Raw genomic sequence first — 25,365 nt, forward strand, 5'->3', positions numbered from 1 at the left:
TTGTGTCAGGGCCCAGTTCACTCTGCGTGGAAAACAGAAACACCTTAAAGTGTCCTAAAAAAACACCGGATCTGAGTATTAGGCTGCTCCAGGTTGGTCTGAATTTAGTAGCACCTGAGAAGGCCCAGGGTTGCTGAATATCAAGGGTGACATGCAGCAGAAGGAGCTGACAAACAGCTCCTTCCTGCAGCTCTGAGCATGCTTCGATGTGCTGCTGTGTCTGATGCAGAGAATGCCGATCTGGCACTGAATTTCTCCTTTAAAATATTCCTCTCTCAGCTCCTAAAACATCACCCTCCCTCCCCAAAATAAACAAACAAGCTAGAAAGCTCATGAGCCTGGGAACGGGCTGCAGGCAGGAAGCTCTGCAAGATGACAGAGCTCCAGCATCCCACGAAGGCGGGGGCTTGTGCATCCTTCTGTCTCATGGTGGTTTCCGGACCCTTTGCATCACACCCCACAGCTCCCGCTCCCCCCACACAGCAGCTAGTGTGGAGGTGGCTCACATGTACCCCATAGCAATGTCACGGTGGATGTTGTCAGGATGCCAAGACAGAACTAACACCAGGTGACCTTCAAGAGCCAGGGTGCTGTAGAGCTAGTAGCTCACTGGGGAGACATGAAATCAGTGTTACTAACTCTGGGCAAGAATGACTGGCGCCCCACTCAACACCACAGTGCTCCCCTCCATCCAGCTGGAACTGAAAGAAGGGCTGTGTAAGCCAGGCACTGAGACCTCACCAAAATCGAGGGAGCCAAGAAGGGGTCTGGTTGAGCACAGCTTCCACCTCCCATTAGCAAGGGCAGGACCAAGGGCTGCTAAGACTGCTTCCATCTGTGCTAAGGGCCAAGCCAGCTGAAACATCTCTCCCAGCCTAAACAACATCTGCCCTTTCTAGGTTTCTGCCTCTCTCCTTCCTCGAAAGCAATAAAGTAAAGTGAAAAACAGAGGCATTATTACAAACACTACCTGTTTCCATAGAGATTTGCTTATTAAAATACACAAGACAAAGATGAAGATTAGCAAGGAAAACAAAACCTTGTGCATCACAAGTGATGTCTCCCCCGCCTGCATTCAGCAGCCTCCATTTTTCTGGTTGGGGGCTGAGTGCGGGTGCATGACAAGACCACCAGCCCCCTCCACTGGACACAGGAGCTGGTGTCTTCTCCCACAGCAGATCTTCTGGCAGGTCCTGGCACCCTCTATGGGGATACCTCCAAGTCAACCCACTCCAGAGCTCAAAGGTAAATGAGAGGAGCCCAGCTGTAAAACAGCAGGAGGATGAAAGGCAGAAATGACATCTTCTTAAGGGAGAGGATGAAATATGAAGTAGAAAGCTGCTATCATGCTGCTGCCGGCGAGTGTGGGCAGCACAGGGCCTGCTTATCTGGCAGACACAAGATCCTGCCCCACCATTGCTGCATCACCCTGCAGCACAGCAGCTGCTGGGAGAAACCTTCCTGCATCCTTACCTGTGCTCAGCATCGCTCAGCCTGTGATTCACCAGCTGTGTTTGCTGTTCTGTGTGGGACAGGACAGGGATCAGTGGCCCTCTCTGCCCAGATCTCCCTTTGCAGGATGTCTGCTGATGAGAGCCTTGCTCATCTCTTCTCACATACTTGACGCAAGCCAGGCCAAATTCACCCCAGTACAACTCTGCCAACACCAAAGGCATTATCAGCCCAGTGAGGGCTGATGCTGCTTCTGCTTAACAAGGGAGCTTAGAGAAGTTTCCTTGACCTCACGAAATTCAGGATTTTTTTGTTCTCCTGCCAAATCGTGATGCCTGAAGTGGAGATAAAGGCAGAGATGCAATTAAATTCTCTCATATTCACCTTTAATCAGCTCTCAGAGGAAACAGGCTCTGTAGAAAATATGTTGCAAATACTTGATTATTTCCACAGCTTTCCAGAGGAAAGAAAAAGTTGCAAGACAGACAAGCAGGGCAGAGGAGAAGGGAAGGAGAAGGCTTGTGGGACCCTACACCAGTTCCTGCCAACAACAGGTGATACTGACTGAAACTGGGAAATAGCAGTGATTCCCCTCACCAGGTAGAGGGGTGGAGATATGCTGGTCCCACAGATTTGGTAAAGTATATAAGGGGATACAAGCAAAGAATTAAATAGATGATTGTTTCGTAGACTGTGATACATTGTCTTGAGGAGAGTCAAACAAACCCACTCAATAAAAGAGGCCCATTGCCAGGGCAAAGGCAGTGGGGTTGGGCTTGGGGATGCTGGCACCTGGCTATCAAAGCTGGACAGCCAAGGCATGTGCCAAGGGAGAGGTGTGCTCATACCAGTATGGGATCACAACCTAAACTGCTTTCATTTGCACACCTACTCCTCAAAGCAGAGATCCTTCCTCTGCACATAGACTGAACTTGGAATGGCTTCTGTCCAAATGTCCTGGTGTGCCTTCCAGGTGGTGGGTCAGCCTTCACCATCACCACACCAACACTCTCCCAGCCACCCTGGAGCCCTTGATGTCACTTTGATCCCACTGCTCCTGACAGACAGCGTGGCAGCAGGGGTAAGCCCAACTGCTGCTAGTGCTACCCTCTGACAAGCATGTTTGCAGGCACACACCACCCACGGAGGGGGAGAACAGTGATGTGTCATCTTTCCCCAACAGGCTGGGAAATTAAAATGCAAACAGGATTATTTGGTATTATCTTAGCTGGGCACATTGAGAAATCATCTGGCTTTCACATTCCTGCAAAACAAGAGATGTTTTCCCCTGGCATGGCCTCACAGCGGCCTCTGCATTGCCTCTATTTAAAAAGAAAGAAATTCATCCACCCTTGGCTCAGACTTCAAGATCAGTGCCTGAGTAGACACACAGCAACAGATACTTGCAGAGCAATAGAGCATCACTTCAGGAAGGGCAAGGACAAGCCACTCTGCACATGCCTGCAGGCTCATGATACCCACACAAGACAGCAGTGGCATCACAAGGAGCAGACCAGAAATTTTGGCCACTTGGTCCTCCAGACAGCAGCTAGTACTCCCAGGGGATGAGAGCTATGAGTCTGGTTATCTATCCATGACAGTCCTAGCACTTAGCAGACACATGGGGACAGCTGGAAGTGCAGTAGACCAAAAGAAAGAACAGGTTTCATTTAAAAACCACGGACATTACGTTCACTTGAACAGTTCAGCTGAAGTGACCAAAGCCCAATAGGACCCACAACTGGATGAGCAGGCTGTCAGGCACACACTGTGATTGCCGCTGTGATTCAGCCCTGAGAGCTCCTCTTCCTGACTCAGTGCTGAAAGATCACTGTCAGAGAACTATCGGGGTCCCTGCTAGAGAGCCAGTTATGAGACACTCATGCTGCTGCTGGAGAGCTTAGAAAATGCCAGAATCCCTTTTACAGGGGATGCTTGCTCTTCTGCTCCATGAAGCCCTCACTGAGCTCGCTCGCACATCTGCGGGGGCCTTGTGGAGCACCTTGAGTCATCAATTTTAGCCACGGCTGAAATTAACAATGAAAGAGACAATTGCCATGCAGCCTTTTTTTGTTGTCTGGGGAAGCTGCACAAACCTCCATGTGACAGAAAAGCCGCACAGGGCTTTTCTGACTGGGAAATGCTGCATGCATCTCCTGAGATGCAGACCCCTGTGACACGCCATGATGTCCCAGATTTGGTCCAGATTTTGCTCCCAGATTTGACCAAGGCAGAGCGTGGGCCAATTGCTGGGTGCACTTTGATTATCTGTGGAAAGATTTTTAATTTCATCAAAATGTCTTCAGCTGTACCCGCCCCAGGGAGCATCACACCAGCCAACACGAGGCACAGACAGCCAACCAAGCATGCAAACAACCAGTCTACAGGGAGCCAGCCCCATGCCAGGCAAGCTCAATCTGCAATGGGCAGGCAAGGCAGGCAACCACTGCCTGTGCAGCAAGCAAGCAAGCTGCCTGCAAGCATCTGCTCTCACCAAATCACACTCTGCACTCTCCAGCACTGAGACCTCATGCCATGAGATAACTCATGTTTGGAGCCAGAGCCAGGATGCTCAGGACCCAATAACCACCTCTAGAAAAGTCTCCTTCCACGAATGAAGCTATTCATGCCTCCATAAAATAGGATTTTCTTCTCCCACCCTGAGCTGGGGGTTTCAGGGAGCAAAGGTTGTCTCCTCCTGGGTGTCCAGATGGCACCACCCCCAGGAGGCCCATCTCCACTGAGAAGCAAGATGTTACTGCAGCACATGGCAGCAGGGAGCCTGGGGCTTCTACACAGCATCAGAGGAGCACTGAGAGCGCTTCTGGTGTAAAAGCGGCAGTACCTTGCACACATCTGCCACCATGACCATGCGAGCCTTATGCATGAGCATCACAGCTCTATGAAGGTGTGTGTAAGAGAAGCTGTTAGGTTGCAGCTCCCTCCTTTTATTTTTTCTAAGAGCAGTTCATCCTCATGCTCCTGGGGACCATGTCTCTCAGGACAGGGCCTGTATAAGTCACTTCCAGCCTTGCTCCTCTTTCCCCTCTGTTATGCTTTTGCTCTCCCTTCCTTTCTACACCCATCACACATTTGGTTGCACAGGGACATTTAATCCTGCATTGCAGACTATTGAGCCAGTGGCACTGAAGAAGTCAAGCCAAGCTGAGGTTTGGATTAATAGACCAAAACCCATTAAAAAAACCCACCAGCTAGTCCATCCGCCAGTTCGGAAGCCACTACTTACAACCAGCACTACTGTGTTAACACCAGGAGAACTACTGGGTCTGCCAACTGCCCAGATTGTCCCAGCAGGTCAGAGATATAGAAACTCATGGCCATTTAGTTCATCCATTGCTGAGTACACCACAGGACCCAGGTTTCTTCCAGAGCCCTAGAAATGCATATTAAAATATGGCTGTTCAAGGGAGATTTTGCTATTCCCAGGCTCACATTTCAAATCTCTCCCCACATGCTGCAGTATCAGGCACAAAGCACAAGGATAGGTGTAAAATTCCAGCTGCATATTGAAATAAATCTATATGCAGTTTTACCACTCGTCTCTCAGCTGTTCCTGTGGTCCTGCCATTATCTGTCTTGCTTCTCCGACCTCCAGGACCGAGGTGGGTTGGTGGATGCTGCCAGGAAATGACCCTGTTCAGAGTAAAACCTTTCTCTGAGGGTGCAGGGGGGCTGCTGGAGCAAATGGTGAGGAACAAGGGAGCTGAGCAGGAGGAAGATACCAAAGAGGATCCCCTTTGGTGACCCTGGCAAAAAGAAGCCCTTCCTCCTTCTTGCAACATATCCTGGCAGGGGCCCATGGCATCAACACTGCCATGGGAAGGTTGGTGACTTGGCCACCAGCATTACTATATGGCCTCTCAGCTTTGTGGCATTAGGGCATGGCTTTGTGCTGTAGGACCAGGCAACACCAGACCCATTTATTCCAGGTACCTCATGGTAGTACCACTGCATAAAATGCCTGTCAGCCTCCACATCACAAGGATGCCAACACACTGTATCTTGGCTTCCTCTTCCAGGACACAGCCTGCAGGTGATGGGGTTCACTCTGGCATTTCTACTGTGCACATGGGAGCCCTGGCTTTGCTTTGGGCTTCTGGAGGTTATGAGGGTTTACAGAGAAACATGAATTTATAGAAAAATACAAACACCAAATAAGCTCCCTCTGCCTAATCCCCTGCTTATAAAATAAAATCATAGAATCACAGAATAGTTAGGTTTGGAAAGGACCTTAAGATCTTCTAGTTCCAACCCCCTGCCATGGGCAGCGGCACCTCACAGTAAATCATATCACCCAAGGCTCTGTCTAACTGGGCCTTGAACACTGCCAGGGATGGAGCATTCACAACTTCCCTGGGCAACCCATTCCAGTGCCTCACCACCCTAACAGGAAAGAATTTCCTCCTTATATCCAATCTAAACTTCCCCTGTTTAAGTTTTAACCCATTACCCCTTGTCCTGTCACTACAGTCCCTAATGAAGAGTCCCTCCCCAGCGTCCCTATAGCCCCCCTTCAGATACTGGAAGGCTGCTATGAGGTCTCCACACAGCCTTCTCTTCTCCAGGCTGAACAGCCCCAACTTCCTCAGCCTGTCTTCATACGGGAGGTGCTCCAGTCCCCTGATCATCCTCGTGGCCCTCCTCTGGACTTGTTCCAAGAGTTCCATGTCCTTTTTATGTTGAGGACACCAGAACGGCACACAACAGTCCAAGTGAGGTCTCACGAGAGCAGAGTAGAGGGGCAGGAGCTATCAAGCTATCATGACAGGAATTTGTCAGAAACAGAGGATACAGCATTCTCCATCTGCAATATGTCTCCTTATGGCAATGCTGGCAAAATCAAACAACTTGTTCTACTACTTCTGTGAAATTCAGCCTGGGAGGTCTGTCCAGCCCTCCTGGCCTCAAACTTCCCGGCTAAAATAAGTTTTTTGTTGCTAGGAGAAGAACCAGACTCGCTCCCAGCACTGCTGGAGCTTCTCCCCTGCCCCAGCCCTGCTGTGAGGGACAGCATCCTCCCAGCTTGCCCTGGCCTGCAATGCTGCACAGGGGTGGCAGAGCCATCCTCCTGCACCATGAGCCAAGGGAAAGGGCAGAATATGGAAAAAAAGCTTATTTTCTGGCCTGATTTCAGTCAGGAGATGATTGTAGAAAATCATTTATTTGCTTCCTTCCCAGACTGAAACCTGACCTGTTCTCATAGCCAGTAATAGCATCTCCAAGTTAATTGACTGAAGTCATTTGTGTCTGAAAATATGGCTTAACCTCTTTCCCTTGATGAGACACTGGTCCAAAGGGTAAGAGCTTTGGTGGCAGTGTGGGCAGAAGCTCAGCCCCAGTAAGCACAGCTCTAGCTAAAAGCCTCCTGATCCCTACCAGATAACCTTTGCAAGTAGAGTGAAAAGGGGTTCTACAGGGGAAACTTTAAGAAACATGATTAAAGCATTTGGTCAGTGAACTCCTGGCAAGACCAGAGGAGCAATGTCCAGCCCACTAGCAATTGCTATTCTCAACCCTATGATCTTGTGCTTCAGTTTCCCCACCTGCAAGGACCAGACTCAAGGACAGTGAAAACTTGTCCTGGCCGAAGGACAGACCCATCTCTGCAGTGACTGGCTGCAACTCCCCTGTGAGAAAAGCAGGGAGACTAACTCAGCCTCATCGCCACTGTTTAAGAAGTGGCTTGTAGGCCACAGCCAGGGACTGTAGCATCTCCACCCTCACAGCTGGGAACGGGCATTCAAGCTTAGAGCCCTCTGGCAGAGCACCCCATGGGAAGCCTGGGGGCACATTCAGTACCAGCAGCTCTTTCTCGCAAGCCTTGATGTGCCACGCGTGCATTGGCTGAAGGTGTGCGTGCATGCAGCAAGTACAAACAACAAGGCCTGGGAACAGCTAATCCCAGCAGGGGCTGCAGATTTTATCTGTAAAATCTCCTGCTACAGCCTCCTTGCTTCGGTTGAATGTTTTGAAGGGATCTTTCCAGCATGAGGGGTGTGATGGAGCTAGAGATTCAGAGGGCAGCAACAGCTTTACAGCCAGAGGCGAGTAAGTAGTTGTAGAATAAGCCTGTGCTGGTTGTTATTGTTATGCAGCAGCCAGAGTCAGCGGCTAACCCCAGCTTTGAGCCAGCCATCTCTATCACCCTTTTCCTCAGGCAGGCATGCTAAGGGAGTGCACACAAAGGAGAAGCAAGTCTAGCAAAGGCTGCCTGCTGTGGCTGAGATGACTTTCCAGCCATTAGCTACAGTCACCAGAGCATATCTCTAAAGTTCTTCCTAGGGCAAGGATCACTAAATCAAGAGCAATGCAGGAGAGGGGAAAAACAACAAAGGAAATTAGGCAGGTCAGCCTCCTTTTGTCATGCAGATAGTGGTGGGCTGCGTCTGGAACTTTGGGTGAGTGCGGCCAAACAAGCTGCAGAGGTCCTTCCACCTGCCAGCTGCTGGGCTCTCCAGTGCCCAGGGAGGCTTTCCTGCCAGGATGCTCCTGGGATATGATGCAGAGGAAGGCCAGCCTTGCTCAGAAATGTCCCGTTGGGTATGTTTAAACACCCACCAGCTTCTCACAGACAGCGGGAAGAAGCCGATTGTGACAAGCATCAAATCTCTGTCGCTAGTACAGGCTGAAAACCCACTTGAGGAGTTAATGCAGGGAAAAAAGAGGCTAAGACAAGAACAGAGTGGCGGCACATGTGACTGATTATCCCATCTGCCTGTTTCTCTGTCAGCCATGGGTCTTCATCCCCGCCAACACTGCTGAGAAGTTGCAGGCACAGAAGAGCAAGCTGGTTCTCTGAAGCACCAGTCTGCTAAACTCAGTGTGGGAAGATGCCCCTCTTCTCAAACCAGCACCAGGTGAAGCAGAGATTTGCCAATACTCATTACAGAAATGTCCCCTACCAACAAAGGAGCAGGTGGCCATGGGTGGTTTCTCTGCCTGCCTTGCACCTTCCATTGCTCTTCCCTGCAGCCTGGCCTTGTGGATCATCTTCCACCCCTAAGTGATCACTGAGACCTACGGACAAAGATGTTTGTCCTCGGATCCATGCTGCGACATGCGTGGCTGGAGACAGCAGGCATCTGGGGATGTGGGGACCACAGGAGAGCCTCTGTTCCCAGGACTGGTGTGGATACCCTGAGCTGTGGGTAGCAGGCTGGCTGTGACCTGAGGCTGTGTCCTTGAGAGAATGCAAGGATTCATGGCCTATCCCACTGTCCCCCCATCTCCATTGCACCCCCTCTTCTTTCACTTCTGCTGCAGAAAGCAGCTGTAGCTATTCCTGCTTGGAGGTGTAAGACAAGGCTGTGCCAAGGGGCAGGGGAGGCTTTGCTAATTCACAGCTCCTTCGCACAGCTCACACTGGTTTCCTAATGCAATCCTAGCTGCTAAAAGAGGTGAGACTTGCTGATACAGCACAACGTCACATGCTGGAGGAAGCATGGAACAAGCTAAGACAGGTCCTTAAAAAATTATGGCTGTGTAAATGAAGCCCCCCCTTTGATCAGGGAGAAAATATTAGCAATGAAATAAGGCCATCTGCAAGCCCCTGTCAACACTTCAGAGGCCAAGGCAATGAGGCAGCTGGAAGCTGTGGCTCTGGCTGAAGGTTCTGCACCCTCCGTGCTTCACCTAGAAGTCCCAGAGGTGTGACACTGAGGCCCAAAGCCTGTGTATTTGCCCAGATACCATAGGATTAAACTCTGCTGGGAGGTATAACCCTTGGAATCATTTCCTTCTTCTGCTCCTCCCCTTTAGGAAAGGTAAAAACTCCACATCATTTTTGATGCAGATGTGTGAAAATCAATCTGAAAATCACATCATCTATGGCAGATTGCTCCATAAATTGAATGACTGGGTCCCAGGGGAGCACGTGTGGGAGGGAGAGAGAGTGTCTAGGTTAGGCCTGGCTTTAGCAAACAACTGCACATCTTTTTCCTTATTCCTTCTCCCTTGCACCCCAAGCAGCACTCATGCCTCTGCTGAAGTCTGCTGGAGCAGCCTGCCACGTCTGTCACATCTATGCCCTTGTCCCTGTAGCCGCTTGCTTGTACACTGGACCACTGAGGAGACATCCAGTGCTCAGCCCTGCGTCAGCTTTGAGTTGAGCATTTTGGGTGATTCTGGCTGCAGCTCACCTCTCATGGGTTTCCAACTGCTGAACCAGACCTCCCAGCACCCAACTGCCCATTGCCAGGGGCACCTGGAGAGCCCTGCTTTGGTGAGAGAAAGATACCAGCTGGGGAAGGGGAGCAATTAGTACTTTCTGCATTTATTTAAAAGGCAGAATCGTGTTGATTTGTTGGTTGGGTTTTTTCTTTTTTTTATATATATTTTTATTTCATTATCAACACAACAGCAAAGAAATAGCAAAGGCAAATGAACAGTGGGCTTTTTCCCACTCTGTGGCATTTAACCAAGAGATGGCGTGGTGGGTACCAAGACAAGCCCAGCCCACTGGCGAGGCAGGGGTGAGACTGGCCATGCCCATCCCTTGCTCTCTGCTGCCTGTAAAGCCAAAAGTGACACAACGCAGCTCCCAGAAATCTCCTGGGAGACAGTGTTTGCCAGCTTGCCCTTCTGTGCACTAGAAGGGGGCAGTTTCCAGGGTAGTCCATGGCATTTCACCTGCTTGCATGGGGTCTGGCAAAAACAGCCACTGCAGATGTGCAGCACTACAGCACCAAGTGAGGAAGGTCAGTGTCAAGAAACATAAATAAATGAGAAGAATAAAAAGTAAGGTGGCTGAGCCAGGCCAGGCTGTTCAAGCCCTTCAGGGAGGACAACCCTCATGAGCACGTCCCACTTCCCTGGGGAGCCATGCTGGTGCTGGAAAGAAGCTTCAGTTGCATGTGCTTGCTCGTGGATGGGGGATGCTCACCCGTGGGGGGATGCTTGCCTGAGGAACTACCGATGCTGACAGCCCATGAGCCAACGACGCCACGTGGCTCCCAGCATGAGTAAGCACCAGCCCCACTTCAGAGCCCCCACACATGCTTGGCACCAGGAGAGCGCACTTCTGAGTATCGCTGGAGGAATGAAAGGGAAGGGGAGATGAAAGCCACCCTCAGCATCTCCTCTCTGAGCTATCAGCTGTCTTCTCAGAGGGAGCAACCCCCTGCCTGCCAGCTTAGCCTTGTGCATACAGATTTTCAACACCTTGTTGGGTCTGGAAAAAGGAAGAAAAAATGTTTCATTCTTTCGAGTTTCCTAGTCTCACCCTCTTGTCCCTTCCACCACCAGGGGCTTGGGTTTGACTCCAACATAGAATCATGGAATAATAGCAAGGTTTGGGTTGGAAGGGACCTTAAAGATCAGAGTTCCAACTCCTCTGCTACAGGCAGGGACACCTTCCACTAGACCAGGTTGCTCAAAGCCCCATCCAGCCTGGCCTTGAACATTGCCAGGGATGGGGCAGCCACAGCTTCTCTGGGCAACCTGTTCCAGCCCCTCACCACCCTCACAATAAAGAACTTTTTCCTAATGTCTAATTTAAATTTCCCCGCTGTCAGTTTAAAGACATTCCCCTTTGACTTTTCAATACATGCCCTTGCAACCCCCCAGGGTTGCACAATTACTGGCATCCTGCCTTAAAAAGAATTTGGGGAGTCCTTACTGAAGAGCCAGTGCCCACAGGGTTGTGGATGCACCCAGCACCATGTGTCTTCATTTGGCTTTGCAGGGGGCAGTAGGAGGAAAGCAGAGCAGAGATAGAAAGAAAAAGTCTGATGAGGCCTGTTCCTGGGAAGGGTCTCTTTCCAGGAAGAAGATCCAAGTAACAGGGTGATGATTTGCAGCAGTCCCAGAAAAAAGAACTGTTCCTATCCCCCCTGGTACCTGGATGCAAGACAAGATGAGCACAACACTTGCTGTGATGCCAGTAACTGCAGGCAGTGACTGCTTCTATGACCCTGGAGATTTCTGGGCAGCTCCATTGGGATTTAGGGCTAGAAGGGTCCTGGAGCATCCATGGGCAAGGTGAGGGGAACAAACACAGGACAAGTTTTGGTGCTTCTGGTGGCCCCATCCCCCATAGTGTCCCAAGCCTTGCGAGCACTTCTGCCAGCCGCACACCAGCATCATCTGTTCCTGGGGTACTTTTGTTCCCAATTTATCCCCTGTCTCCTGGAGCTATTATAAGCAGGTACATCTGCATTGCCATTGTTATTCAGATGATGTACAGATAATTTTAACCTTTCTGTTCCATTTGTCAAGGGGCTTTTTTTAGCCAACACGCCTGCCAGGCAGAGTGCTGGCTCTCCGACAACGAAGGCTCCCTGTTTAGCAGCACCAGTTTCCCTTGCTATGATAAAGCTCTGCCTTATCTGCATTGCACTGGGTATAGTTAGCATGGCCCCAGATACATGTGCGATTTGGGGAAAGGTGATAGAAGAGGTTAAGCATTCAGCTTGCCACATCCATTGCTCATCCTGGCACGAGCCTCGCAGGCAGAGCTCCATGGCATGTCCATTAGAGACTTGCCACACTCAGTCTCAATTTCAAAGCTTTTGGGGCAGTTCATACTTAAGACACTCACTTCAAAAAATGTTAATACAGGTCTTCTGGCCCTCACAGGAGGAGAAATTCTTCTCCTTAAACTGCTTTCAGTGGCAGTGCAGAGCCCTCAGTGATGAAGAAGGCATCACCTTCTTCAGAAGGCTTTGCCCACAGCCAGGGATGCAGATCACTTATTCAGCTATAAAATGGGAACGTGCTTCACAGGCTGAAAAAATGCTGGGCTTTGTCTCCAGCCCCTGGTTGTCCCTATATCCATTGCCTGGCCAAGGGCCCTCAAAGCTGGGCCATCTCCTGGGTAATGTTCTTATGGAACTGTACACTTCCCACCAAAAACATGCTTTCTAGCACTTTGTGAGCCAAAGAGTTGAAAACCACACCTGACAGCATCTGGGAAATAAAAGAAAAGATCCACAAAGTGAAGAGCAACAAAAAGCCAGTTCCTATAGGTCATAACAGTTGGGTTTGCTTCTTGGTGGCACCATGCAGAGAGGGGCAGCAGCACATGGGAGACACACAGCATAAGCTTAGCTCAAAGTGGTTCAGATGAGCAGAGCAATTGTCTTCATCCTTCCCTGAGCTCTTCTTGGCACAGCACCCTCCCACCACCGGGAAGGAAAAGGAAGAGTGCTGTTGGAAAGCTATAAAATATCCCTGTCACTCATGCTCAGCCTGCAGACTGCCATAGGCTGCTGACTCACCTCTGACTGCTGGAGAACTTTTTGTACTTTAAACAGCTCTGCAAAAAAAGAAATATAAGACCTGACTTCAGCATCTTTGCTTGACAACTCACCAGTGAGCTTTGGACCAGGGAACAGAATCTGAATCCACTTGACGTCTTCCAGGCGCAGGTGTGGAGGAGGTATCCAAGCTATTTAAACCCCTCAAAGACGCAGATCCCACAGGTTTTCCAAGCCCTGGGTTTACAGGCTGGTGCTCCCTTGCATTTCTCCAGCAATACAATGCCACCACAATGCTCTTGGCTTCACCATGCCAGTTTGCTGCGGTGCTGCTGCTAACAACTCCTCAGGCTCCTTTCCCCAGTCCCCTTGGTCCCCCCAGACCCCTGGTCCTCCCCAGCTGGCATGTCTGGAAGCAGCCAGGCATGAGCCACAGCTTCCCCAGGGAGACAACCCTTCCCAAACTTGCTCCCTACCTCTCCTACAGCCCCCTACCCTGTTTGGGGACCATAGGGATGCCAGGGCAGCACTGGTAAGGGACAGTCCTCATGCTCATGCTGGGGAGCACCCCATCCCACGTGATGGGGCTGAACAGCGCAAGATGTGTGCCGTCTCATCCCTGCCATGGAGGCCTTTGGCAAGAGTCCAGCATCTCACCAGTGGTCCCCACCAGTGTAGGGCAGTGACAACAAGGTGGAGTCTGCAGCAGTTCTTTACAACAAGGTTTTATTTTTCTTTCATTTTGACAAAAAACATCGAAGTTGTACACTGCCATCAGTCAGTTCGGTTCCCTGTTTGGGTCCGAACGAGCATGTTATGTTACAACACCCACCCCAGTGCCTGGGGTATGAAGGCAGAGAATTTCCTTGTCACCCACCCTCCCTTGGCCACAGGAGCCACCAGTCCCACATGTGGGAGGCTCTGTCCTTTGAGGCCTCACAGGACAGGAGGATGGTGCTGGGACAGCCAGCCTGGAGGGGACAGCAAGGTTTCATGCTCCAGTGCTGCCTTATCTCTCTGTACACCTTCTGCTACCCTCCCAGGAGCTTTGCAGGGCTTCGATCCCAGCACCAAACTGGGAACTAGTTGCATGCAACTGGTGAATTCCTGCCTGGGCAGCAGCTTGTCCTGTGCAAGCACATGCTGAAACATGTCCCCCTCCCTCTCTCATTCTCCTTCCCGTGGTCAAACACAGCCAGCAGCCACCGTCAGTGACTGAAGTGGCAGATCCCTGATGTCCAGGAGGTGAGAGAGATGTGCAAAAAGCCAGACAAGAGATCGTACAGCAGCAAAGTGAGTCCAGTGTCTTGCTGCAATGGGGCCTCAGGTCTGTTTTTCCTTCCCCCTTAGTGTAGTCTTTTCCATAGTTCTCCTGGGGGTTGTTTTTGGTTTCAGAGACATGCTTTGGAGGTGCCACCTTGTCCCCTGGGTCATTGCCTGCAGTCCTGCTGCTGGAGCGGGACCACCAGCTATTGCGAGACAGACAGGATCAGCCCATTTTTGGGTGCCCAAGGGACAAAAAGAGGCTGTTTTGCTTCATACAGTTTCTGTGCATTAGTAAAACACAGGGCTTACATGCCAAAAAGCTCAGGTTTGGACACCACAGCCCACTGCCACATGTGGGTGCATGCCGCAGGGCTCTGCTCCATCCCATACCAGCACTACACTGCAGAGCATTGCCACACACTGGGGCCAAAGAAAGAAAAACACCCAAAGCTTGAAAACTGCCTGAAACGTGCCCACCCTTCAAGAGCATCCCTCCCTCCCACCCAACAGGCACAGACACAAAAAGCCGTCTCCTCTACTCCCTGCAGGCTGTTACTCAGAGCCTGGCTATTGTCAGACACCTTTCTGAATTTAGAAGCAGCACCTATGTTTAGAGCATATACAGCATCGCCTGCCCTGGCCTGCAGCACCACTGCACCCCTGGCCCCAAGACCTATGTGGTCCCATGCTGCCCGTCAGGACTGACTCCCCCAAACTCCAGCACAGGGAGCAATGCTCCAGCAGCTTCAGTTTGAAGCCACAAACTGTTCATGGATGGCTGGAGGTGGAGTGGTGATGCTCAGAAGAGGACAGGCGATGCCCATGACATCAGCCAGCACCAGGTACCTTCCCAGCAGCTGCATGGGGCACAGCTTACCCCCTTGCACTGAGATGGGAGATGCTGAAGCTGAGACAGAGCAATGGAAAAACTTCCTGGGGAATTTTTTGATCCTTTGGCAGTTGGAAATGTCTGTTTAGGAAGCACATGGAGAGCAGGGAGAACAGAAGTGCCACCAACCAGCAGGGACCAATCAAGGGAGTAGGAGATTTTGCCCCGTAAGCGAGATCTGCTCCTCGGGTGTGCAGAGGGCAGCTTGACCACTAGAAAGAGGGGGTTTGGTCCATGACCGACCCCAGGAGCTGCCAGTCTTTGGAGCTGGTGGGATTTGCTTCTGACAAGCAGAGCTCCTCTGGGGGAGCTCACAAAGTGATCAGGGCAGGGACTGATCTGCACATACGGGAGCAGAGCAGTTTGTGCTCAGAGCAACTTTCAGTCAGGAAAAGACATGGGTTAGTTATCCAGGACCAAAGCTAAGTCTGTCTAAAGCTTTGCTTAGGGCTGGAGCAGCCCCAAAGACACCGACCACAACAAACTGCAGCAGCGCAAAGCCATGGGCAGGAGGAAGGGTAGGACGAGAGCTGCCCCACCTCCCCCTGCCCAACATCCCATCTCCATGCACATGGCCATGCCTGGTCCAACTACACCAACCAGACCCTCAGCCCACAGAGCAAGCCCTTTCCTGAGGCTCCAAAGGCATAGCACCCTCCAGCTCCACAGGACCACACTTGGGCTGATGACGAACACAACTCACAGCAGAAACATGCCAGTGATTGCCAGGGTGAGCCACCCGTTACCACAAGGTGACCATCATCTCTCCAGGCTGGCAGCCAAAGCATCACACCCACAGCCAAGGGTGCACATGGATCATTAGAGCTGACAGCACATAATTACCAGGTTAACTAATGACAAATGCTGGAAGGTGGCCCTGTACTGCATTTTCAGTATTTTCAGTAGAAGAGAGCCAGCCTGCTCACCCCCGTAGACCACACTCCTCTCCCAAAGCCCCACTGACTCTCAGACACCCACCTGCCCACCATGCCAGGGCCGTAGGGTTTGCAAACGCAGCCAACCCCATGGCAGGCCCCTCTGAAGGGGTTGCCAGGCACTGGGAGCAGACAGGGACCATGGCTGCAGGGGAAACTGAGTCAGAGGACGTGCTAAAGCCAGGTTACTCTGCCAGTACAGAGCTTAGGATACAGACAAGCACACACAACATCTTCCCTCACCAGCAGACGTGAGTATCTTCTTTTCCTGGGAAAACACAGCAAAGAGGTTTGCCATCACCCCCTTGGATACTCTGGTGCCAAGTGAGCCATACCCCCAGGGACAGCCCTGTCCTTTCCCCTTGGGCAGCCCACTCCTGCAGACACTGTTTGGTACAGCCAGCAGTAGAGCTGCCGAAAGACCCCTCACCATGGCCACGTCTGACAGACAAAATGTAACTCCCACCACTGGAAACATCTGGGACGCGGTGAGGAGAGGAAGGCAATGTTCCCAATGCTCTGCTACAGAGACGGGTACACAGCAGCACCCATGGGTAGGCTTGGTCCTGCCACCAACAGAGTGTGGGAAGTAAAAACCCCAAGGGACTCCCCAACATTTTCAGATGACTAAAACAAATCCATGTATGTGTATATCTTTATATATACAGTATATAAATATATATACACACACATACTCTATATACACACACAGGCACACCTAGAGTTCTCCATATATAAATAAATATATGTCGGTGGGAGACAGGATACATTCGGCAGCACTGAGGCCCCTTGCCCTGCTCCCGCCTGCTCCAGCACAAACCAGGTGGGTTCCCTTTTGCCTGCCACGTCCCTGGCAGGCAGAGCCACTCTAGTCTGCCTGGTGCACCCCAAATCCTCAGCCCTTGCACCCCTCTATCACACTCTGCCCCTTTTCCAGGTTGGAAGAAACCCCTGGGGAGGGAAATTCAAAGCCACAGCAGCATGAGCCCAAGCAACAGAGCAAAGGGGGCTCCTGGTACGCCCCTGTTGGGACTCTCCAGCCTCCAGGAGCAGAAAACCATCCGGACAAGCCTTCCCAGGGGTCCTGCTCGGGGCAGGGAGTGGGGCTGCAGCTGGGGGGAATCTCATGTTCCCCTGAGAATGCGCACCCAACTGGGTCACTCTGCTGCCCATCAAATGTTTCTCTGTGCAGAAAAAAAAAGTGATAGTAATAAATGAAAGTCGACAGATTTTAATTTTTTTTTTGCACAAAGACTTTTTTTTTTTCCTCTTCTTTTCCCCCCTCCATTCCGGTCGGCTTGGTTTTCTCCTTTTCCCCTGCATTTGGTTTTGGTTTTGTTTCATTCCCAGGCGTGGCAAAGAGCATGCATTGGAGAGGGGCAGGGCAGTGGTGGGAAGGGGGAGAGCTGAGATGGGGCGGGGGCAGCTTCTAGCACTTGTCATCTTCCTCGGTGTCGCTGAGCACATCGATGCTGGCCCCGCACATCATGCCTTGCCCTGCCCCTCGCCTCCGCCGCCGGTAGTGCCCGTTGGGCATCTGCCAGCTGTGCCGCAGCGGCGGGGCTGAGCCGATGGTGTTGGAACGGCCGAGGCTGGTGGCGACGGCCGCCTCGAAGGTGAGCGTCTCCTCCTCACCGCAGTCTGAGGCATGTGAGTCGTCATGCAGGGCCAGATAGGGCTCGGAGATGTAGCGCTGTGGGGTGGACTGTCGGCTCTGCTTCCCCATTGGGGAACTGGAAGACTCGGTCAGGCAGGCGGTGTTGGGCTCCAGGGTAGAGGAGAGGAGTGGAGACCCTCCCTCGCTCTCCTCAGCGGGTGGTGAGGCGTCTCCGGTGTGCCGCAGCATGGAGGCATAGGAGAGGAGGGGACGCGGCTTGGGGGGCACCGGTGGGAGCTGGCGGCGGCCTCGCCGAGGGGTGCTGGTGTCCGAGATGGAGGGGATGGAGCTTTCGCTCAAAGACCCCATTCCCTGCAATGCACCAAGACACACTGGGGAATACAGGTGTGACAAGCAGCACCGTGCACCCAGTCTGCCCACCACTCAGCCTGGGGTCTCCAGAGCATCCTCCAGCTTGAATGAGGCCCAACTGAACCTTTGTCTGCCCCATCCTGGCCTCAGAATCTGCTCCAGGGACAAGGATGGTATCTGCGTTTGTGGCCAAAAGTAGTAAGTACCCACAAACCTGCTGCAGCAAGAGCTAACAGCTCACCAGCTGCTGATCTCTAAAGGCAAGATCTCCATGGTTTCAAGCACATTCAAGCACTGGCATCTCCAAGTTTCTGTAGCTGGGACACCTTGACCTTGGTAGGGAGCGGATGCCACAGTGATGAGATCAGTGTGGAGATTCACCCCTTTTCACAAATGCTCTGCAGTGTGCCCAAGAAGCCCCAACCTGCTCAGATTACAGGAATGGGGAGCTGCCACCACAGGGAGGAGCGATGGTGCAAAGCTCCCAGAGTTGGGGCTTATCTTCCCGGTTTTGGCAAGGAGCTTTTTCTACCTCTCCCTTTGTGCTTAGGAAGGGTGTTTGTCACCCACCTGCCTGCTGGGTGTCTGCGACCTGCCCTCGCTGGGTGACCGGGACTCACGCCGCCGCTCTGGTGACTCATCTTGTGCCTGGGGACTCCTCTCCTCAGAATTGCAGCGGGAGATGTCAGGGGACAGCAAGTGCTTGCGCTCTTTGGATCGTCCCCTCTCCCTGCCACCTGAGCGATGCCCATCGGACCGGTGGCCTGCAGGACATCTCTGTCAGTCCCCACTGTCCCCTCCCCTGGAGTAGGGGATGCTTAGCTGGGGATTTGTTTGGCACTGATGTGGGATGGGACCACCCACCCTTGCTCACCTGAGTCAGTGTTGAGACGTCGGGCAGAGAGCTGGAGTGAGGAGTGGTAGCTGCGCCGGCGGGACTTGTAGGTGTTGTCGCTGCTGCGCTCCATGGAGAACTCATCCAACCAGGAGCTGTTGGTGCGCTTGTCCCGGATAGTGGAAAACGATCGCCGCATCGAGCTGGTGTCTGTCACCACCTGCAAGCAACCCCAGCCCACCGGGAGAGGGGGTTAGTGCCAGGCAGAGCTGTGGGGGGATAGCAGCCAAGCAATTACCAGTTCATTCACCATCACTGGCACACCAGCCTCCAGGATGGGGAGATCTGGGGTGAGGGGAGCAGCATAAATCAGGAGTGGGAGGAAAGTGGGATTTAGCCTTCATGCTCATGGGCTTCCCTTCCCCAGCTGGCTTGGAATCATGCTCCACAAGCAAAGCCAGTGACTACCATTCAAGCCAAGGCACTGTGTGCTGGGGGAAGAGCAGCAGCATCCCACCCGAGATGTGGGGACATGAAGAGTACCAAACCATCACCCCCAGGCTGTCTCAGCATCCGTCCCCACCTTGAAATCAGGATCAAGCAGAGTGAACAGAGACATTGAAGAAGAAACAATTGACAGAGGGGATCCTCCAGTGCCCCTCACTTTGTCCTTATTTTCCCAGCTGCTGACACTTTCCCAGACCCTGCCCTGGTCCTCCTTTATTCCTGCATCCCCATCTCCTTCCCCTGCAGTCATTCCCTCTCTCCCCACTCACAGTGTTTTTTTTCTTTTCCTTTTCCCTTTATCCTTTCCTTTCCTGTTTCCTTTCTCCTTTCCTTTCCCTCTCCCATACTTCTTCTTTCTACCTTCTTCTCTCCTTCTAGCTTGTGTTCTCACATGTTTTGTGGAAGGCATCACCTTCTTTTTTATGGTCCTTTGCTTAATTCTAGTGGCTTTTTGCCTTTGCAGTCTCGGACTGTTCTCCCTGTCTCCTCTCCTTGCATTGTAACATTTCTTGCTCCCATTCTCTCCTTCTGATCATCTCCCCCTTGCTGAATGGGGAGAATAAAGCCCACAAGACAAAGCCTCCCTTTCTCTTTATGCCCCTGCCAAAGTGCCACAACATGTCACACTGGCACTGACACCAGGACCATTTGCTTGCACCACCGCCTCTGTGAGAAAGCAGACCCAGAGACTTCACAGCAAAACCAAACCTCATGTAAGTGCCCGTGTCTCAGTGGAGGCTTGAGTACAAAACAGAACAACAGAGAAACCAGGCAGACAAACAAGGAGGTGAGATGTGGCCTGGCTTCCCCTGGACAGATGGAGAAGCGTGTGTGGTGGGACAATGGGAGACAAAGGAAAAGGAGTTTCATGACCTGGGAGATCATCTGACAGCCAGGCTGGGACTTCTTGAACCTCAGCCAGTGCCCGGGGCTGAAGAAAAGGAGTGGTGTCCCACTGCAGGGAGACCCTGAAACCTCGCTCCACCATGGACCTCCCACATGAGCCAGGAGATCGATTCCACTGGCTGCTCTCTGTCAGTGTCCCCCATGTAAAGAGGTATGTCCCCCAAGCAGCACCCCAGAGAGGGGGAGATGCTTCAATACTGGGGTTCTGGAGAAGCTGTGGGGCTCGAGGGACTTGCTCAGCGCAGAGAGAAGCCCCAGTGTTACCTGGTAGGCTTTGCTTGGACCCAGCACCCATGGGGGCTTTGCTTGGTTTTACCTGGGGATCCACAGTGAGACGAGGCATGGAGGAGGCCCTCCCAGAGACAGCATGGTCCTGAGTGTCCACGGGAAGGTAGCTGCCACGGTTAGAGGGCTGCACTCTTTGAAACTCCCTAACCTCTGGCTCCTGGAAATAAACACACAGCCAAGCTCTTGGGATGGGATTGCAGCAGGGCAGTGTGCTGCTTCTGCCCTGTTCACAGGGGGCAGCCCTACTCACTCAATGGGAGGCAGAATTTAAGTGGGCCAGAAAGGGAGTCCAAAACACATTGTCCATCATGTCACCACTGAAAAATAATCTGTTCACAATCCATTGCAGATGAGCATAAATGTGGTGCTTCAGGCTTGCCTAATGGCCAATTCATCTTGCACCTCTTCAGTGGCAGTGGAAACCCTGCCTGGATCTGGTGACGCTCTGCCTGGGCTTTAACTCCTTCTCCTTTTACTGGAAGGGAATGAACATGTGGGATTTTCTCTCTGACCTTGCTTTAAAGGCTTTCTGTCCATATCCTTATTAAAAGGAAGCATGCCACCCATGGCACCTTTGCATTTTGGTTAATTCCCAGAGTAAGGGACAATTTTGTACGTGGTGAGGTGTCAAGGAGAAGGGTAGGGAGTGATTTTACGGGGAAAGGGGAGTCTCATCTGCCACCACCCCAGTTGCAGGATGATGGAGTGGTCAGGGCAGCTGGGGACGCCCTCCTGCATGGTATGCAACTCATACAGAGTACTACAGACCCCAGGGACATGGGCCGGGCTGGAAATACACAGTGGTACAACACTGCATCTGACACGTGTCAGGGTGGTGCACGAATGCACACACACAGACATGGAGAGATATATATAGATATGTATGTATATACACACACACAGACAGACACTGCTGCTGCTGGCCAGCATGTGTGTGAGGCTGGAGCGTGCGTGCTCCCATCAGAGACAGTTTGACAGCTCGGTTTGGAATAGGGGACACCAGCACTGACAACAAAATGAACATGAATCCAAAAACATTAGATACCATCACTCAGCATGGGGTAGGGATAACCCACTGAAATGAGCACTCAGTGGTAAAAAGAGTAGCCTGTGAAGAGAAGGATATTTTACTGCAGGACACTGGACCCTCATCATAGCTCTCGCCCCAAAAGCACTTTCCACAACCTGGCCCACTGGCCAGGGCTGGTCCAAGGATGGCTAGGGGACACCCAGGGACATTTGTCCCCTGACTTGATGCATGTGTGTCCCAGCAGCTACCATCCCTCCACTGTACTTGCTGCTACAGGGGCAGGGAGTAGCATTTCACCACTGTGCTGGCAGCCCCACACTTCCCAGTGCCCACCAGCATCCCTGTTAGGACCAAAGCTGAGCCCCCGCCAGTCAGTGCGTAACTTTACCAAAGACTGGTGCTCCTGGAACTGCCCGTGGGCTGGATCCATGCATGCCAGCTGGAAGATCTCCTGTGGTGAGAGTGGGCTCAGTGAGGGGAACCCGCTTCTGCCACTCCTGCAAAGACAGTCCAGCTTCAGAGAGGCCACAAGCCAAGCACTGGATTGCTTCTCCAGTGGCTCAGAGCTTGGGAGCTGCTACCCCTAGGCTGTTGAAACCCCCAGGACAAACACCATGTTCCTCTGAAGTTCTGAAGTGGTGCCCAGACAGGAGAGGACACCAGTGCCCAGGTCTCAGCAGCAGCAGAGACATCCCAAGAGCAGTGTCAGCAACTCCCACCATCTCATTCCCACCAGCCAGGTTACTGGGACCCCCACCAACTCTGCACCACCCAAGGACCCTCTGCTCAACTGCTCTCAAGGTTTAGGTCCATCCCAGACCCTCCTAAGTAAGAGAGCTTTCATTTAGTGCTGGCATGGTCCTGCAAGAACAGCATCCATGCAGATACCTTGCCATGCCCCTTAGCTGCCTCCACTGCTATTGGTGATGCTGACACACACCAGCTACCTATAGTCCCGCAAAAGCTTTGTGCTGTGAATTTTCTGCCCTAGAATGGCAATACTCACAGGCCAGAGAGAGTGTCTTGCTGAAGGTAAGGCAGAGCCTTCGCATTCGAGATGATTTCCTGCGGCAAGGAGGATGGCTCCATGCGCTGGAACATGGGAGCATTTTTCTGTATTAAAGAAAGGAAGAAACTCAACCTGTAGGAAATGCAGTTGAACATCCAGTGCTTTGTCAACCAAGCCCCCAAGGCTTAGGAGTGTGACAGCATGCTCATGTTCACAGCCAGGACCAAGGATGCACATACACATGCCTTGTAGTCACCAAATCCCAACCTGTACCACCATCTTCATCCTTCAGCTGCATCCCATGCAGCTGGCTGCACATTTGGTAGGAAGCAGTGAGGATGCTCTGAACATCCCTGTTCTGCCTACCATGTGCCCTTACTGAGCCTCACCTGCTCTTCCAGCTGCTGCCGCTGCTTCTTCGCTTTGCTCTGCTTATAGTAATCCATGATCATCATGGCTGCATATATTTTGCCAACAGTCAGGTCAGAGGCTGAGAGCACAAGAGGAAACAAAGTGGGGACACTTGTGTCTTAACAGAAACAGCAAATCTGAAGGCACCAGAGTGGATCTCAGGAAAAGCCCTGCTGTGGGACACCCTGGTGACCCTTAAACTCTACTCATCACTCCAAAAAAGAGAGAGCTGAACACCCAGACACTCCTCATGGAGACAAAATGGATTGAGATGGCTTGAAAACATCATCATAAACCACCAAGACATATATCCTCGTCACATTATCAAATGTAACAGAGCAAGTGATGCTCCAGAGACTATTTACAGGAGACTGGGTTTGGCAGGGTATTTTTCAAAGAGGGTTCCCAAGCAGCCAGGCAGAGCAAGGCAGAAGCCAGCCTGTAGCAACACAAACCCTTTCCCCACTTGGAAAGAAGTTGCTGCAGGCATGATAGGAACTTGACAACAATGACAGCCTCCCCCACCCCTCCCCCCCCAAGAGACTCACTTTTTGGCATGGGTACCAACAGGTCAAGCATCTTCTGGGACAGGTGAGGCCAAATGGTCAGGATCTCCTTTTGAAGCTCAGAGTCTAACTGCTGCCAATCTGCACCACCTTGAACAGCGGGGGGAAAAATGACCCATGTACATCAAGACCTGGCACCAGGGTTCAACTAAAATCACCCCTTTCCCATCCTGAAGTGAGGTTCACAAGCAGGAAACAGCTCTGGGCTGAAAGGGCAGTCTTGCATCAGCGAGCCTGGTCTCCTGCTCTCACAGGGAAACTTTCCAACCATCTCTTCTGTATGTGCCTCCATCTCCCCATCCTCTGCCCTCCCACTCAAAGCTGCCATCTTCAAGCTCGCCTTGGGTCCATCTCTGCACCTCCAATCCTACTCCAGCCCACACACACCTGCTGCTGCCCCACTTTCTCTTTTCTGGTGAGTGGATCATGTGCTGGTGAAAGAGCAGCTCTACTTGGTTGAAATCCTTAAATACTCCGTGATGCTGTGCAAGCAGAGCTTTCTGGCCAGTGGTGAAGAGGTTTGCTGAGCTTTAGAAGAACTCAAAGGGAGCTGTCAACACATGTCAAATGGAGACACCTAAGCCCAGGGCAACTCAGCCAAGCTGTAGGAGACCCAGGTTCAAATCTCTGCTTTATTTAGAGGGACGTAAGGAGCTGTCTGATCACTGGGCTTTTGACGATATATTGCCCTGGGTTGGGTTTTCTTCCAAAAGCAGAGCTGTTGAAAACAGGGGATGTTTTCTTGATAATGGCATGTTTCTGCAGAAAGTTTTTCATCTGATGAATCAGAGTGTTTCCAGCAACAACAACAAAGCAGGTGCTATCTTCCTTGAGAGAGAGATTTCTGTTCCCCACAGCTTTAGCAAGTCAAGCACATGTGATCTTTTCCCTGCTTGGTTTGGTTTTATACATGGGGAGGAAGGGAATTCTCTCTCTCCTCCATTACACAGTTTGAACACCAAGCCGTTCCTGTTCTCCAGAAGAAGTTTCTAGTGGAAAAATGGCCACCTCTTCCCAAAAGGAATAAATTTGTTTGTTTGTTTTAATAGAAAGCAGCAGAAATTTGCCTGTTCAAGGTAATCACTTCCATCCACTTGCCAGGCTCTAGGTGGCCAACCCCAATTTGGCTGTGATGTCTTCAGCTTGCCCAAAGGATGAGTGACGGTCACTCTGAAAACCTGCTGTCTCTGACCCCTCTCTACCCCACTGACCTCACCTTTGGCAATTTTGATGTCCAAGGCTGTGCGTATCAGCGCCATCAAGGTGGAGGTAAAATGGACTGTCATGTCCTCAGCCACGGGCATGTTCATCATCACCAGTCTCTGCGCAAGAGAGAGAAGAAAACAGCGGACGGAAAACAATATCGAAAAACACATCGACCAGGCTGGAGGAAAAGAAATTAAACGTTAAACAAAAGGGGAAAAAAAAAATAAAAAATAAAAAGCAACAAAGAGTGTCAAAACAGCACAGCCAAAAAAGAAGGGCAAGGATCGTCCCGCCACCCCCCTGGCTCCTTCCACCCCAGGACACCGGCTCACTGCCTTCCAGGGCTCCTCCTGCACCCCTGGAACGGCCCCTGAGACCCCTCCTCACAGCACCAGGGCTGCCATGGCACTTCCCGGCACTTTGGGAAGACACGTCTGATCCATCAGGGATGCAGCAGTGGGAGATGCTCGGGAAAGGGAGAGGGGGCTCAGGTTTCCGTTCCCCGGGTGGTTTGGCTTTCCAGCTCTCAACCCTTCCCACCTTGGGCAGGTGAGAGGAGGGTCCCTAACCCTCAGGGACTTCAGATTGGCTGGAATCCTCTAGCATGCTACATCCTGGCGCTCCCTTTTTGCGTCTTTCAGAGATGAAGTTTGCCAGCACATGCACAGGGTCCAAATTATTCAAGGATGGGGAAGGGAAGGAGGGGTAGGAAAAGTGCAGAAGGAAAGAGAGAAGGGCAACCAGGGCAGGTTAGACACGCCATGCTCCTTCCCCACCCTGGGCAGGCGGGGTGCAAACTGAAGTGACCAGATCCACTTTCCAGAGAGTATATTTTGCTTTGTGAATACCTTGGGTCAACCCTTCCCTGCCCATTCCTTTT

General features: G+C 51.8%; 2 protein-coding genes across 12 annotated transcripts in view; one reads left to right on the top strand and one right to left on the bottom strand.

The window, feature by feature from the left end:
* Window positions 1-25,365, top strand: part of LOC133268612 (regulator of G-protein signaling 16-like) — a 427,729-nt gene that overhangs the window by 157,845 nt on the left and 244,519 nt on the right. The gene's annotated exons all lie outside the window — the stretch shown is intronic.
* The window catches only part of CACNA1E (calcium voltage-gated channel subunit alpha1 E), a 114,693-nt gene continuing 102,705 nt past the window's right edge, over window positions 13,378-25,365 (bottom strand). For 9 of the 11 annotated variants that reach the window (XM_061451974.1, XM_061451968.1, XM_061451972.1 and 6 more), the window contains 9 exons: window positions 24,496-24,601; window positions 23,262-23,369; window positions 22,692-22,792; window positions 22,300-22,406; window positions 21,682-21,790; window positions 20,292-20,420; window positions 18,602-18,782; window positions 18,298-18,491; window positions 13,378-17,727 (listed from right to left, as the gene is read on the bottom strand). In XM_061451974.1, the coding sequence (XP_061307958.1) occupies window positions 17,188-17,727; window positions 18,298-18,491; window positions 18,602-18,782; window positions 20,292-20,420; window positions 21,682-21,790; window positions 22,300-22,406; window positions 22,692-22,792; window positions 23,262-23,369; window positions 24,496-24,601 (1,575 nt within the window). In that variant the 3' untranslated portion in view covers window positions 13,378-17,187. The remainder of the gene's footprint in view (window positions 17,728-18,297; window positions 18,492-18,601; window positions 18,783-20,291; window positions 20,421-21,681; window positions 21,791-22,299; window positions 22,407-22,691; window positions 22,793-23,261; window positions 23,370-24,495; window positions 24,602-25,365) is intronic. The other 2 variants (XM_061451973.1, XM_061451971.1) reach the window with 1 other exon arrangement.

Source organism: Pezoporus flaviventris, unplaced genomic scaffold, assembly GCF_033815535.1.
Source record: "Pezoporus flaviventris isolate CSIRO_AGI_PZ_B2104156 unplaced genomic scaffold, CSIRO_AGI_Pfla_v1 ptg000013l, whole genome shotgun sequence".
In the NCBI taxonomy this organism is placed as follows: Eukaryota; Metazoa; Chordata; class Aves; order Psittaciformes; family Psittacidae; genus Pezoporus; species Pezoporus flaviventris.